General features: G+C 47.8%; 1 protein-coding gene across 1 annotated transcript; it reads right to left on the reverse strand.

The window, feature by feature from the left end:
• Nucleotides 1-775: 775 nt before the first annotated feature.
• On the reverse strand, nt 776-14329 carry LOC138350856 (uncharacterized). Its single transcript, XM_069302299.1, has 3 exons — nt 14115-14329; nt 11257-12603; nt 776-908 (listed from the first exon to the last, which is right to left on the reverse strand). The coding sequence occupies exons 1-3, from the start codon at nt 14327-14329 to the stop codon at nt 776-778; spliced, it is 1695 nt and encodes a 564-aa protein (XP_069158400.1).
• Between the last annotated feature and the right edge of the window lie 3102 nt (nt 14330-17431).

The following is a 17431-nucleotide window of genomic DNA, read 5'->3' on the forward strand; positions in this document are numbered from 1 at the left end:
TCTCTCTCTCTCTCTCTCATACCGCTGATCTACACTCTCTATTCGGCCCAAGATCTTCCCCCTCCCATAATGACCTCCCCCCCCCCCCTCCTCCTCCTCCTCCTCCCAAGATAGAGATCAAACTTGACCAGTTTGTGGCGCGTGATGGAGTCCTCAGCTCGGGGGAGACGCCTCGTCTTCTCCACTTCCTCAGCTGCCGCCATTTTGTCTTACCGGAACATGAGCAAGAGTGGGAAGTTATCACCGGGATGGTCCTCTTCCACCTTCCTGGGAGAGTGATGCCTCCGCTACTGTTGCTGACCCGCAATGAATTACCCAACATGGCCCCCATGCACCTTCGTCAGACTGTCCACCTTTCCTCTCATTCCTGTCTGTTTCTCTATTTTTTCACATTTCTCCAGTCGGGTACTATGTCGAAGGTTTTCTGACAGTCCAGGAATATACAATCTGCCCATGTTAGAGGTATTCTGCTAGGCTTTCTCGCATTACTTATTCCGTCACCTTGTGTGATATGCGTGTATGAGACACAGGCCTGTCGTTTAATGCCCTCAGTGTTCGCTTCCCAGTATGTATGTTGTGTTTTGGTGCTACACTGGCTGTCTTCCAACTCTCGGGCAGTTCTCCTCTTTCCAGTGAGATCATGTGTCATAGTAAGCGGCCAGCACATGGCTTCTGCCCCTTCTGTTCATATCAGTTGTGATATCTTACAGTCTCAGACGCGTCTACTTCCACCATGTGTGTGTTTCTACCGCGTCTCAAGTTATATCAAGTTCCGTCACTTATCACTGAAGAATCTCATCATTTCCTGTAGGAACTTCCCTGCGAGTTCTATACCCATTCCATCGTTGACAGGAGGTCTCTCATTTCCTCGTACTTCCTCCTGTGACACGCCAGCCTTTGCTCTTCTCCTAAGGCATAGATTCTGCTTACACAGGGAAAGCATATTTGCTTTCGAATATGCTTACAGAAAGCGAATATATGTATTCGCTTTCATATCAGCAGTCAAGCGTTGTATACATGTACACTTGCCCCCACGAAGGATGTAACCTTCAATGTAAGTACATAGGTATGACGTCGACCAAGCTGACGAGGCGTTTGACATGCCATCTTCAATCCGGTGCCCCCAGGAATTACATGAGACAAGCCCATGACATCACCCTAACAAGAGAAATGTTGAATAAAAACACTTGTATAATAGACAAAACCCGAGATGTAAGATGATTACAAATTCTTGCGGCAATTCACATAAGAATAGAACAACCTACCATGAACACCCAAATCACGGAACTATTTACTCTACCCACCATGAGAGTAAGAACAAGACCGGAACACAACGATGCCAACACAGAAGACAATGTTCAACATAACAGGCCAATTACACCTGATTAATCTTTGTATGATAGGAGCTGCCTCGTATGGGCCAATGGGCCTTCTGCAGTTACCTTTATTCCTATGTTCTTATGTGCTTCGTCCCCCATTTATCCCCTATATATATATATATATATATATATATATATATATATATATATATATATATATATATATATATATATATATATATATATATATATATATATATATATATATATATATAAATATTAGTATATTTTGGTAGCAGTCTTTCCTGTAGACATATATTATTAAATATGACCGAAAAAGTAAGATTAATAATTCTAACACAAATTTTCTCAATATTTCTTGTTTCTTTTCACTGTCGATGGTAATTGAAAAATCAATTCTCCAAAATTCATTTTTATTTCCAGTCTGACGCGACACTTGAACGCGTTTCGTAATAACTTATTACATTTTCAAAGACTTTAGTATACACACACACAACTATAACCTGCAAACACTAAACAGAGTTTAAACAGCTTTCATTTTATACCTGCATTTGGGTGAGGTGATATGTTACAACAGTTTTGGATGAGGTGAAAATAAACTTTTAACACAAGACAGAACACGAAACAATGGGTATAATATTGGGTAAGTTAAAGGGAAGAATGGAAGTAACTGCAAAGGGCCTATTGGCCCATATTTCTTGATGCTTCTATATTGGTGCGGAGTCTTGAAGTGGGTAGAATATAGTTGTGCATTAATTGGCTGTTGATTGCTGGTGTTGACTTCTTAATGTGTAGTGCCTCGCAGATATCGAGCCGCCTGCTATCGCCGCACGTATCGATGATTTCTGTGTTGTTTGTTAAGATTTCTCTGGTGATGGTCTGGGTGTGAGAAGAGATTATGTGTTCCTTGATGGCTCCCTGTTGCTTATGCATTGTTAGTCGCCTAGAAAGAGATGTTGTTGTCTTGTCTATATACTGAGTTCTTTGGGGCTTACAGTCCCCAAGTGGGCATTTTAAGGCATAGACGACGTTGGTCTAATTCAAAGCGTTCTGCTTGGTGTGTGGTGAGTTTTTCATGAGTATATTAGCCATTTTTTTTTTTTGTTTTATAACCTGACCTAACCTAACCTCTCTGACCAAACTAAATTCCAAAGGGTAACGAAGGACACTTGAGCCGAATTGAAAACGAAGGTAAACAGATTGATCGAAACTGTGAACGCCAAGAAATCCGGACTCCACCTGCCAAAAGTTGTTGGGGAATACAAGCCTAGGTATGCCTATGGAAATGTCAAGACACACAAGCCAGGAAACCCTCTTCGGCCAATCATCAGCTAGATACCCACACCCACATACAGACTGGCTAAGCGACTCAACAGGTTGCTGACTCCTTACGTACCCTGTGCTTTCAGCTTGAAGTCTCCCAAGGAATTTGTCGACTTACTGCGGGGAACACGGGCCACAGGGATAAGAGCCTCGTTGGATGTGGAGTCACTATTTACCAACGTACCTGTGGATGAGACAATCGGGATGATAGCAGACAGAGTGTATCGTGACCCGGCTTGCACTCCTCTTGACATGCCAGAAAGCATACTGAGGAAACTACTCCAAGCCTGCACTAAAGAGACACCCTTCTTGAGTCCAGATGGGCACATGTATAAGTAAGTAGATGGGGTCGCCATGGGTTCTCTCCTAGGTGTCCTGTTTGTGAACTTCTACATGGGTACCATCGAACAGAGGGTCTTAGTCGACATGAACTTGAGACCCGCCATATACTGCAGGTATGTTGACGACATTTTTACACAGGTACCTGATGCCAGATGTCTGCAGCAGCTGAAGGAGGCATTCGAGCAGAATTCTGTGCTGCGTTTCACTTACGAGATGGAGAAGGATGGGAAGCTGCCCTTTCTAGATGTAACAGTCATGGAAAGGAGCGGAGGTTTCCACGCTACAGTCTACACTAAGGAAACAAACATAGGAATGTGCCTCAATGCCAACAGTGACAACAACAAATCAGAAAATACAATTGATAATTTATTATAAAACCAAAAGAACGGCCAATATGCTCATGAAAAACTCGCCAGACACCAAGCAGAACGCTTTGAAGGAGACCAACGTCGTCTATGCCTTTAAATGCCCACTTGGGGACTGTAAATATATATATATATATATATATATATATATATATATATATATATATATATATATATATATATATATATATATATATATATATATATATATATATATATAAACATATCTTGGTCTGAGTATCCATCTGCAGATAATATATCATGGTAAACTGATATAAAAACCAGCTTGAGAATCCGTGGCTGGCAGCAATATGCATTAGAGTAATGAGCAGAGAGAGACCCAAACAATGCTTGGCTTGGCTTTCAAGTCCCTCGCTTCCCTGAGACCTTTGTCCGTGGAGGGAGGGAGGGGGAGAGAGGGAGGGAGGGAGAGGGAGAGAGGGGGAGGGAGGGAGGGAGAGGGAGGGAGAGGGAGGGAGAGGGAGAGAGAGGGAGAGAGAGGGAGGGAGAGGGAGAGATGGAGGTTCAAGAAATACACAATTATCAACAAACCCATCAGTGTTGTGTAGCAGGGAAAGCCTCCATATAACGCAGCCATCCCCCATCACCGCAATATTGCAGAGAGAACTCTGCAACTTTTATCTTTGTTGCAATATCGACATACAGATATAGGTTTGTATATCGACGTGGCAGTCGTTATTGGGGAGGAATATCCGCCTGGCAGCTTGCAGGTCATCACAACACCTTCACTCCAGAGCTTTTAGGCAGATTGCTTGTGGCGTGATTACCAGCGGCCGTGTTCTGCTTTGTTGGGGCCCGTGTTGCTAGAGTTTAACCCAAGCAAATGTAATGTAATGAAGATAGGTGTAGGGAGCAGGAGGCTAGATACAAGGTATCATCTGGGAGAGGAAATTCTTCATGCGTCAGAGAAAGAAAAAGACTTGAGGGTTGATATCACGCCAGACCTATCTCCTGCAGCACATATCAAGAGGATAACATCAGCGGCATATGCCAGGCTGGCCAACATACGAACGGCATTCAGAAACTTGTGTAAAGAATCATTCAGGACTTTGTATACCACATATGTCAGGCCAATCCTGGAGTATGCAGCCCCAGCATGGAATCCATATCTAGTCAAGCATAAGACTAAACTGGAAAAGGTTCAAAGGTTTGCCACCAGACTAGTACCCGAGCTGAGAGGTATGAGCTACGAGGAGAGACTACGGGAATTAAACCTCACTTCGCTGGAAGACAGAAAAGTTGGGGGACATGATCACCACATTCAAGATTCTCAAGGGAATTGATAGGGTAGATAAAGGCAGGCTATTTAACACAAGGGGCACACGCACAAGGGGACACAGGTGGAAACTGAGTGCCCAAATGAGCCACAGAGATATTAGAAAGAACTTTTTTAGTGTCAGAGTGGTTGACAAATGGAATGCATTAGGAAGTGATGTGGTGGAGGCTGACTCCATACACAGTTTCAAGTGTAGATATGATAGAGCCCAATAGGCTCAGGAATCTGTACACCTGTTGATTGACGGTTGAGAGGCGGGACCAAAGAGCCAGAGCTCAACCCCCGCAAATATAAGTAGGTGAATACACACACAGAGGGGACTGCAACATCCCAACTCACCACCCTATAGGTGGGGAGTTCCACCATTCCACCCAATCCCACCCTCCCTCCCTACCCCGAGTTCCCCCTCCCCTCCCATCTCCCATCATTTTCTGTGTGCAGGTTTGGGAGGGGCTGGTCCCAAACCTGCACACAGAAATAACATCACATGAGACTAGAAGACATGGCAGGATGTGCAGAATACCCCCGTTGAAAAGCAGAGGTGCAACAGGTACTCTGAGAGAGAACTCTATCAACATCAGAGGCCCGAGACTGTTCAACACGCTTCCACTACACATAAGGGACATAACTGGCCGACCCCTCACAGTGTTCAAGAGAGAACTGGATAAGCACCTCCAAAGGATACCTGATCAACCAGGCTGTGACTCATACGTCAGGCTGCGAACAGCCGCGTCTAACAGCCTGGTTGATCAGTCCAGCAACCAGGAGGCCTGGTCGACGACCGGGCCGCGGGGACACTAAGCCCCGGAAGCACCTCAAGGTAACCTCAAGGTAACCTCCCCTGGTCTTCCTCCTGCCCCAAGCTGGCCCAGACACGAACTAAGTCCTCCATCCCCCACCCCAGTTCTAAGCCATCCTCCCCCTGCCCCTCCTTCACCCCCCCCCCCCACCACCTCCCTCAGAACCCCTGGTAACTACCCCACAGGAGGATGAGCCTACCCAAGCAGCAATGCCCATGGAACAGCTTCCTGCACTAGTGGGGAGTGAGGGTGAAAATGGACATAGGAAAGTGAGCTTCAAGGTAATGTACTCAAACATCGATGGGATTACCAACAAAGCAAGTGAACTGGCAGAAAGGGTGCAGGAAGAAAACCCAGATGTAATAGGACTCACAGAAACAAAATTGTCAGGAGTCATAACAAATGCTGTGTTTCCAAAGGACTTTTATAATGTAAGGAAAGAGAGGGACGGGAGAGGAGGAGGAGGAGTGGCCCTGCTGATAAGGAAGGACTGGAGCTTTGAAGAGATGGAAATTCCGGGCTGTGATGGATTCAGAGATTACATAACAGGAACTATGACAATGGGTGGACCTAAGATAATAGTGGCAGTCATTTACAACCCTCCATTAAATAACAGAAGACCCAGACAAGAGTTCGACACAAACAACATGGCAACCATTAACATAATAGAGAGAGCAGCTTCAGTTGCCTGCAGGAATGGATCCGGACTCTTAATCATGGGCGATTTCAACCATGGAAAGATAGACTGGGAGAATGGGGACCCACATGGCGGTGAAGACACATGGAGATCTATACTTTTGGAAGTGAGTACAAGGAACTTTCTGAGCCAACATGTCAAGGGACCCACAAGAATGAGAGGAAATGACGAACCAGCTAGACTCCACCTGATATTCACCTTAAATGACTCAGAAATAAGGGAAGTCAAATATGAAGCCCCCATGGGAATGAGTGACCACAGTGTATTGATATTTGAGTATCTGGTAGAAGTAGGGATAACCTATCCAAGGATGGGATTGGAAGGAAAAAGATTAAATTACCGAAGAGGAAAATATGAGGAGATGAGGAACTTCCTAATGGGAATACCATGGGAAGCAGAACTCAGAGAAAAGACTGTACAGGATATGATGGATTATGTCACTCAGAAGTGTCAGGAAGCTGCAGACAGGTTTATCCCAGTCCAAAAAGTGAAAAATGGAAAGCAACAGAGGAATCCGTGGTTCAACCAGGAATGTGCGGCAACGAAGCAATTGACTAAAAGAACATGGCGAAACTACAGAAATAACAGAACACCAGAGAGCAGGGAGAGATACCAGAGGGCCAGAAATGAGTACATCAGAGTGAGAAGAGAAGCAGAGAGGCAGTATGAAAATGACATCGCGAATAAAGCCAAGACCCAACCAAAACTGCTCCACAGCCACATCAGGAGGAAAACAGCAGTGAATGAACAAGTGATGAAACTGAGAAAAGGGGAGAACAGATACACAACGAACGACAAAGAGGTGTGTGAAGAACTCAACAAGAGATTCCAGGAGGTCTTCACAATAGAACAAGGAGAGGTCCCTGCACTAAACGAAAAGGCAAACAGAACAACCTTGGAGGAATTTTACCTCACCAGTGATGAGGTCAAAAAAATCTGTTGGAGCTGAATGTGTCAAAGGCTGTTGGGCCTGACAGAATCTCTCCGTGGAGACTAAAAGAAGGTGCAGAAGCACTAAGTGTGCCACTCTCTATGGTGTATAACTGGTCACTGGAAACGGGAGACCTTCCGGAAAGATGGAAGACAGCTAATGTAGTCCCAATATACAAAAAGGGTGACAGGCAAGAGGCACTGAACTACAGACCAGTTTCCCTAACTTGTATACCATGCAAGATGATGGAGAAGATCGTGAGGAAAAGGCTCGTAGAGCATCTGGAGGGAAATAACTTTGTAACGCACCACCAACATGGGTTCAGAGATGGTAAATCGTGCCTCACAGACCTGATAGAATTATATGACCAAGCAACACAAATTATGCAGGAAAGAGAAGGGTGGGCAGACTGCATTTTCTTGGACTGGCAGAAAGCCTTTGACACAGTACCTCACAAAAGGCTGTTACAAAAGTTGGAGCAACTGGCAGGAGTAAAGGGTAAGGTGCTCCAGTGGATAAGGGAGTATTTAAGCAACAGGAAACAGCGAGTAACGGTGAGGGGGGAGACATCAGAGTAGCGAGATGTCACCAGCGGGGTTTCACAGGGCTCTGTACTCGGACCCATCCTGTTTCTAGTATATGTAAACGACCTTCCAGAGGGTATAGACTCATTCCTCTCAATGTTTGCTGATGATGCAAAAATTATGAGAAGAATCAAAACAGATGAAGATAGACAGAGACTACAGGACGACCTGGACAAACTGGAGAAATGGTTTAGAAAATGGCTGCTAAAGTTCAACTCAGGAAAGTGTAAAGTAATGAAATTAAGCGAAAGGAGCAGAAGGCTGAACACAAGGTACCATCTGGGAGGTGAAATCCTGCAAGAATCAAATAGAGAGAAAGATCTGAGGGGTCCATATCACACCGAACCAGTCCCCAGAGGCCCACATCTAAAGGATATCATCAGCGGCATATGCTAAACTGGCCAATATAAGAACTGCCTTTAGAAACTTGTGTAAGGAATCGTTCAGGACCCTGTATACCACTTATGTAAGACCAATCCTGGAGTATGCAGCTCCAGCCTGGAGTCCATACCTAGTTAAACACAAGACGAAGTTAGAGAAGATTCAGCGGTATGCCACCAGGCTCGTCCCGGAACTGAGAGGGATGAGCTACGAGGAAAGGCTAAAGGAGCTGAACCTCACGTCCCTGGAAAAAAGAAGAGTAAGGGGAGACATGATAACCACCTACAAAATTCTCACGGTAATTGACAGGGTGGACAAAGACAAACTCTTCAACACGGGTGGAACACGAACAAGGGGACACAGGTGGAAACTGAGTACCCACATGAGCCACAGAGACGTTAGAAGGAACTTTTTCAGTGTCAGAGTAGTTAACGGATGGAATGCACTAGGCAGTGATGGATGTGGTGGAGGCTGACTCCATACACAGTTTTAAATGTAGATATGATAGAGCCCAGTAGGCTCAGGAATCTGTACACCAGTTGATTGACAGTTGAGAGGCGGGACCAAAGAGCCAAAGCTCAACCCCCGCAAGCACAAATAGGTGAGTACAAATAGGGGAGTACACCTCACCACACACACACACACACACACACACACACACACACACACACACACACACACACACACACACACACACACACCACACACACACACACACACACACACACACACACACACACACACACACACACACACACACACCACACACACACACACCACACACACACACCCACACACACTCACACACACAGTAGGGGCCTCGTAGCCTGGTGGATAGCGCGCAGGATTCGTAATTCTGTGGCGCGGGTTCGATTCCCGCACGAGGCAGAAACAAATGGGCAAAGTTTCTTTCACCCTGAATGCCCCTGTTACCTAGCAGTAAATAGGTACCTGGGAGTTAGTCAGCTGTCACGGGCTGCTTCCTGGGGTGTGTGTGTGTGGTGTGGGGAAAAAAAATAGTAGTTAGTAAACAGTTGATTGACAGTTGAGAGGCGGGCCGAAAGAGCAAAGCTGAACCCCCGTAAAAACACAACTAGTAAGCACACACCACACACACACACACACACACACACACACACACACACCACACACACACACACACACACACCACACACACCACACACACCACACACACACCACACACACACACACCACACACACCACACACACACACACACACACAGCTGGATCTGGATGTTAGAAAGGCTGTTGGTCCAGACGGGATCTCGCCATGGGTACTGAAAGAGTGTGCAGAGGCACTTTGCTTGCCACTCTCCATAGTGTATAGTAGGTCACTAGAGACGGGAGACCTACCAGAAATATGGAAGATGGCGAATGTGGTCCCAATATACAAAAATGGCGACAGGCAAGAGGCACTGAACTACAGGCCAGTGTCCTTGACTTGTATACCATGCAAGGTGATGGAGAAGAACGTGAGAAAAAACCTGGTAGCACATCTGGAGAGAAGGGACTTCGTGACAAATCGACAACATGGGTTCAGGGAGGGTAAATCTTGCCTGACAGGCTTAATAGAATTCTATGACCAGGTGACACAGATTAAGCAAGAAAGAGAGGGCTGGGCGGACTCAATTTTCTTGGATTGTCGGAAAGAATTTGACACAGTACCGCATAAGAGGCTGGTACATAAGCTGGAGAGACAGGCAGGTATAGCTGGTAAGGTGCTCCAGTGGATAAGGGAGTATCTAAGCAATAGGAAGCAGAGAGTTACGGTGAGGGGTGAGACCTCTGATTGGCGTGAAGTCACCAGTGGAGTCCCACAGGGCTCTGTACTCGGTCCTATCTTGTTTCTGATATATGTAAATGATCTCCCAGAGGGTATAGATTCATTTCTCTCAATGTTTGCGGATGATGCCAAAATTATGAGAAGGATTAAGACAGAAGAGGACTGTTTGAGGCTTCAAGAAGACCTAGACAAACTGAAGGAATGGTCGAACAAGTGGTTGTTAGAGTTTAACCCAACCAAATGTAATGTTATGAAGATAGGTGTAGGGAGCAGGAGGCCAAATACAAGGTATCATCTGGGAGAGGAAATCCTTCAGGAATCAGAGAAAGAAAAAGACTTGGGAGTTGATATCACGCCAGACCTATCTCCTGCAGCACATATCAAGAGGATAACATCAGCGGCATATGCCAGGCTGGCCAACATACGAACGGCATTCAGAAATTTGTGTAAAGAATCATTCAGAACTTTGTATACCACATATGTCAGGCCAGTTCTGGAGTATGCAGCCCCAGCATTTTGTCCATGTCTAGTCAAGGATAAGACTAAATTGGAAAAGGTTCAAAGATTTGCCACCAGACTAGTACCTGAGCTGAGAGGTATGAGCTACGAGGAGAGACTGCGGGAATTGAACCTCACTTCGCTGGAAGACAGAAGAGTTAGGGGGGACATGATCACTACATTCAAGATTCTCAAGGGAATTGATAGGGTAGATAAAGACAGGCTATTTAACACAAGGGGCACACGCACAAGGGGACACAGGTGGAAACTGAGTGCCCAAATGAGCCACAGAGATATTAGAAAGAACTTTTTTAGTGTCAGAGTGGTTGACAAATGGAATGCATTAGGAAGTGATGTGGTGGAGGCTGACTCCATACGCAGTTTCAAGTGTAGATATGATAGAGCCCAGTAGGCTCAGGAATCTGTACACCTGTTGATTGACGGTTGAGAGGCGGGACCAAAGAGCCAGAGCTCAACCCCCGCAAACACAACTAGGTGAGAACTAGGTGAGTACACCACACACACACACACACACACACACACACACACACACACACACACACACACACACACACACACACACACACACACACACACACCACACACCACACACACACACACACACACACACACACACACACACACACACACACACACACACCACACACACACCACACACACACCACACACCACACACCACACACCACACACCACACACACACACACACACACACACACACACACACACACACACACACACACACACACACCACACACACACACACACACACCTCACCACCACAATAAGCCAGGCTAAAGTCGCCAGTATTGAAGGGCCAAACTCGGGTAACTGGATTATTCCCAACAAAGTGTTCAGCAATTTAATCTGCTTACCTCAGGTGGGTCTCATTAGCGACCTCGTCCCAGGGGAGCCCACCAGAGGGCAGGGCTGAGCCGGAGGGCAGGGCTGAGCCAGAGGGCAGGGCTGAGCCAGAGGGCAGGGCTGAGATAGAGGGCAGGGCTGAGCCAGAGGGCAGGGCTGAGCCAGAGGGCAGGGCTGAGCCAGAGGGCAGGGTTGAGCCAGAGGGCAGGGCTGAGCCAGAGGGCAGGGCTGAACCAGAGGGCAGGGCTGAGCCAGAGGGCAGGGCTGAGCCAGAGGGCAGGACTGAGCCAGAGGGCAGGGCTGAGCCAGAGGGCAGGACTGAGCCAGAGGGCAGGGCTGAGCCAGAGGGCAGGGCTGAGCCAGAGGGCAGGGTTGAGCCAGAGGGCAGGGCTGAGCCAGAGGGCAGGGCTGAGCCAGAGGGCAGGACTGAGCCAGAGGGCAGGGCTGAGCCAGAGGGCAGGGCTAAGCCAGAGGGCAGGGCTGAGCCAGAGGGCAGGACTGAGCCAGAGGGCAGGACTGAGCCAGAGGGCAGGGCTGAGCCAGAGGGCAGGGCTGAGCCAGAGGGCAGGACTGAGCCAGAGGGCAGGACTGAGCCAGAGGGCAGGGCTGAGCCAGAGGGCAGGGCTGAGCCAGAGGGCAGGGCTGAGCCAGAGGGCAGGGCTGAGCCAGAGGGCAGGGCTGAGCCAGAGGGCAGGACTGAGCCAGAGGGCAGGGCTGAGCCAGAGGGCAGGGCTGAGCCAGAGGGCAGGGCTGAGCCAGAGGGCAGGGCTGAGCCAGAGGGCAGGACTGAGCCAGAGGGCAGGGCTGAGCCAGAGGGCAGGGCTGAGCCAGAGGGCAGGACTGAGCCAGAGGGCAGGACTGAGCCAGAGGGCAGGGCTGAGCCAGAGGGCAGGGCTGAGCCAGAGGGCAGGACTGAGCCAGAGGGCAGGACTGAGCCAGAGGGCAGGGCTGAGCCAGAGGGCAGGGCTGAGCCAGAGGGCAGGACTGAGCCAGAGGGCAGGGCTGAGCCAGAGGGCAGGGCTGAGCCAGAGGGCAGGGCTGAGCCAGAGGGCAGGACTGAGCCAGAGTTCAGGGCTGAGCCAGAGGGCAGGGCTGAGCCAGAGGGCAGGGCTGAGCCAGAGGGCAGGGCTGAGCCAGAGGGCAGGGCTGAGCCAGAGGGCAGGGCTGAGCCAGAGGGCAGGGCTGAGCCAGAGGGCAGGGCTGAGCCAGAGGGCAGGGCTGAGCCAGAGGGCAGGGCTGAGCCAGAGGGCAGGGCTGAGCCAGAGGGCAGGGCTGAGATAGAGGGCAGGGCTGAGCCAGAGGGCAGGGCTGAGCCAGAGGGAGTAACATAAATTTGTTCCTCCAGACTAGAGATGGAACTGAAATATATAAGATATGCAGAACGGAATTACCGTCACCTTTAGTCAGAAAATGAAGGAACGACGACGTTTCGGTCCATCACACGACTTGATAATGGTCCAGGACGGACCGAAACGTCGTCGTCTCTTCACCTTCTGACGTTTCGTTAGGTCAGGACCCACAGCAACCTTGCTGAGACACTCTACTTCTCCCGAGCCCTTGTAGTGACGAGGGCCCAGAATACCTCCTCAAATATATATTAAAACGTCAGCTACAACATCTTGAAATATGAGTATCAACATCATTCATATGAGTATGAAATACTCATATGAATATGAGTATTTCATACTCATATTCATATGAGTATGAAATATGAGTCACTTCCGCCATGTTCCTCTTGTTGTTGATTCATGGTCGACGGCGATACTAGACGAACGCAACTTGTTGAACCGGATTCCCGGTATGAGAACAGACCGCGAAGGTATCACGAAATACAGAAGTAAATCAGGCGGGGAAACAACCCTGCCAGAGCGAGAGCCGGATGCTATCCTGGTCCGGAGGGAGCACGGAAGCCCTCAGGGGCCCGCTGGGGCCTGCTGGACCCCGGCACATCACGGTAAAGCCGGCTTGAGCCCCATCCTCCCGCGCACAGACCCCGAGGTGCAAGTCGGGAAAAGCGCAATACGCTTTCAGCGCCGCCTTGACCCCATGGTGATCCATGCGTCAGGCCTCTCGACCAGATGGATAAAGGTATCCATCCGGCCAGATGGATAACGGTACCTTATGGCAAAACGGAACCCAATGGGCGGGAAGAACAAAACGTTCTCTGGCGGTCCCACAGGACCAGCAGAAGTCTGGCGTCCGCAGACTGGGCCAGTAATCCCAGCACCTTCGTCCTCTGTTTGGTTCCAATATTCTCTCACTTTTCACTGTTTAATTATATATCCCCTATTCTCTGGTTCACAGGCCTTTCATGTATTTTTTTACTTGTAATTATAATAATAAATGAACCCAGTTTTCATGCACTTCATGTATGTTGAAGAATTTAACTCTTTATAGAACTTTTGTGTGCGTCGCTCCGCGCATGCGCCGATCAACCTTGGGTGTAAATAATTTATTTCGTTGAGCCGGGGACAAGCAGCCAGGGTATATATATACATGTTAGGCTTATATCAAAGTCCAACCCCTAAGGGTTGCAACCCCACAAGCTGATTAGCTCCGGGGTGGCTATATGCTGCTTGGTGAACAGAGAAATTAGATGATAGGAAACGCGCCCAATCATTTCTGTCACCGCCCCAGATTCGAACCCGGAATTCCAGGCTGTGAGTCGAGAACGAAGGCAAAGTTGGCAACCATAACACAAGACGCTCTGCCGGCAACAGAGTCAACCCTTTCAACCATCCGCCAACAACCGTCAACCAGCGACGTCGTTGACAAGACTGCTCAACACTGTCCCGCCACACATAAGCGGCATAACTGGCCGGCGCCAGGCTGCCAGCGGCCGCCTTCAACAGCCTGGTTGACCACCAACCAGGAGGCCTGGTCAGACCGGGCCGCGGAGACAGTGATCCCCGGAACCGCCACAAGGTAGCCAGCCTTAACCAAGAGCTGAGCAACTGTCCAACCAACCGTCACTATAGAGCCCTGAGAGTCCGGACTCACTATAGAGCCCTGAGAGTCCGGACTCACTATAGAGCCCTGAGAGTCCGGACTCACTATAGAGCCCTGAGAGTCCAGAACCTTCATAGAGCCCCAGGAGCTCTTAATGTTTCTTACAAGCTCGGGCTCTACCAACCACCTTCACACTCAGCATGTCATGAAAAGTCTTGCTAATGAGTATGCTCACTGATATGCTTAATCAAAGCTTCAGACTTTGTTAAGCTTTTTGTGAGATCTGGGCTACGAGCGCTCTATAGCCAGTCGTAGGCGAGGCTCGCACGGAGGGCTCTGTGAGGCTCTGTGTTCTTTGCCTCCTCCTGTGGTGTAATGCCGCCTCACACCTCACACCTCATGCTCCATGGTACACACTCCCAGTGCCTCACACCTCACACCTCACACGCCACGGCAACGATGAACCAGCGAGACTCGACCTGGTCTTCACTCTGAATAACTCTGACATAAGAAAAATCCCCTTCGAGGCCCCGGTAGGAGTGAGCGACCACAGTGTACTGGTGTTTGAGTATCTGGTTGAAGAAGGGTTATTGAACTCGAGGAGGGGTACTGAAACCAAAAGGCTGGCATTCCAAAAGGGGAACTATGAGGAGATAAGTAAATTCCTAACAGGATATAACATAGGATACAGAGCTCAGGGGAAAGACGGCTCAAGACATGATAGACTACATCACGCAGAAGTGAAAGAAAGCAGCAGACAAGTTTGTTTTGGTCCAAAAGGAAAGAAATGAAATGCAGACGAGAAACCCATGGTTTAATCAGAGATGTAGGCTAGCAAAGCAAATAATTAAAAGGCGTGGAGAAACTACTGAAATAACAAGACACAAGTGAACAGAGCAAGATACCAGAGTGCCAGGAATGAATATGTCAGGGTGAGAAGAGAGGCAGAAAGACAATATGAAAATGACATCGCAAGTAAGGCCAAGACTCAACCCAAGTTGCTGCATAGCCACATCAGGAGAAAAACAACAGTGAAGGAACAAGTAATGAAACTGAGGATAAGGGCAGACAGATTCACTACAAACGACAAGGAAGTGTGCGAGAAACTCAATAAGAAACTTCAGGAGGTCTTCACAGTAGAGCAAGGGAAAGTCCCAGAGATAGCAGAGGGAAGATCTAACCAAACACCACTAGAGGAGTTTGTAATTACCAGTAGGGAGGTGAGGAAGCTTTTGCTAGAGTTGGAAGTGACAAAGGCTATAGGCCCGGATGGAATCTCCCCTTGAATACTGAAGGAAGGAGCAGAAGCACTGTGCCTGCCACTCTCCATAGTGTACAACATATCACTGGCAACAGGGGAACTGCCAAAAACTTGGAAGACGACTAATGTAGTCCTGATATTCAAAAAGGGTGATAAAAAGGAGGCACTGAACTACAGGCCGGTGTCTCTAACTTGCATACCATGCAAAGTGCTGGAGAAGATTGTGCGAAAAAAACTAGTGGAACATCTGGAGCGAAAGAACTTTGTATCAAAACATCAGCATGGGTTCAGGGATGGCCGATTAGGCCTCACGGGATTGATTTAATTCTACGACCAGGCAACAAAAATCAGGCAAGAAAGAGAGGGGTGGGCAGAATGCATATTTTTGGATTGCCAGAAAGTCTTTGACACAGTACCACATAAGAGACTGGTTACCTTGAGATTACCTTGAGATGATTTCGGGGCTTTAGTGTCCCCGCGGCCCGGTCCTCGACCAGGCCTCCACCCCCAGGAAGCAGCCCGTGACAGCTGACTAACACCCAGGTACCTATTTTACTGCTAGGTAACAGGGGCATAGGGTGAAAGAAACTCTGCCCATTGTTTCTCGCCGGCGCCTGGGATCGAACCCAGGACCACAGGATCACAAGTCCAGCGTGCTGTCCGCTCGGCCGACCGGCTCCCTCGCTCGGCCGACCGGCTCCCGCATAAACTGGAGATGCAGGCAGGCGTGAAAGGGAAGGTACTCCGTTGGATAAAGGAGTACCTAAGCAACAGAAGACTGCGAGTCACTGTGAGGGGTGAGGTCTCAGATTGTCGAGGTGTCACTAGTGGAGTCCCGCAGGGGTCCGTCCTTGGACCTATACTGTTTCTGATATATGTAAATGATCTCCCAGAGGGTATAGAATCTTTTCTCTCAATGTTTGCCGATGATCCATAGATTATGAGGAGGATTAAGACAGAGGAAGATAGTATGAGGCTACAAGATGACCTAGACAAACTGAAAGAATGGTCCAACAAATGGCGTCTAAAGTTCATTCCCAGTAAATGTAAGGTAATGAAACTAAGATCACCATGACTGAGACAACATTTTCCCCAAACATCTGAGGCAGAGTCAGTGTGGGCTCCCTGCCCAGCCCGTCCTCGCCAGAGTCCCCAACGTCAAGAAAATGTCGTACAAAAGTGCCCTTATCCTAACCTACCAGAGGACCCAAAACAGAAAACGGGACAGTATGCTAATTTCGGGAGCCGCTTCCATTTTCTAGTACGACAATTTTACGCCAGAGTTGAAATTGAAATAAGTTTATTGAGGTAAAATACACACAAAGGATGAGGTAGCTCAAGCTATTCTCACCCCGTTCAGTACAACGTGTTAATACACACATATAAACACATCACAAACAATAAACATATTACCAAACATTCTGAGAGATAAACATTATGCTTTCTATGTTATCGGTTATTATTATTTATGTATACAAGAGTTGTTACAGTCTTGTTCAGCCACCAGCACGCACAGCGGTTCGGGCAAGTCCTTAATCCTATGTTCCCCTGGAATACGACCCCTTAATGTAGGCCTAACGTATATGAACACACTCTAGCGTAAACAACGGAAAGGTTGATGATATTCTTGAGAGATATAAGAATTTTGCACCAAGACTGTAATTTTTTGTTGAATTATCTGCATGTCTCTTGCCAATTGTCTATACAGTATACCTAGGTCATAAAAGTATTTGTGTACGTCTGGTACCATATTACATGTGTAAAGGAGGAAATGTAGATTTTCTTTCTTTATAGAAAGCATATTTTTCTGCATTAGTTAACCGTGAAATATCATTTTCTTTAATAGTGTTCAAATTGAAAATAACAGAGAACGTATTTATGTTATGGCAGACTATTTCATTTTGATATTTTTTTTTTTTTAATTTTTTTTTTAAATTCAAATTCAAATGTTTATTCAGGTAAAGTACATACATACA

This window comes from Procambarus clarkii, chromosome 47 (genome assembly GCF_040958095.1).
Source record: "Procambarus clarkii isolate CNS0578487 chromosome 47, FALCON_Pclarkii_2.0, whole genome shotgun sequence".
Taxonomy (NCBI): Eukaryota; Metazoa; Arthropoda; class Malacostraca; order Decapoda; family Cambaridae; genus Procambarus; species Procambarus clarkii.

Coding starts and splice junctions, on each gene's coding strand:
- LOC138350856 (XM_069302299.1), bottom strand. CDS start 14,329: ATGAAGGTTCTGGACTCTCAGGGCTCTATAGTGAGTCCGGACTCTCAG. Junction 12,604..14,114: donor CGGTCTGACCAGGCCTCCTG/GTTGGTGGTCAA, acceptor TATATATTTCAG/TTCCATCTCTAGTCTGGAGG. Junction 909..11,256: donor GCTAATGAGACCCACCTGAG/GTAAGCAGATTA, acceptor TCTATGCCTTAG/GAGAAGAGCAAAGGCTGGCG.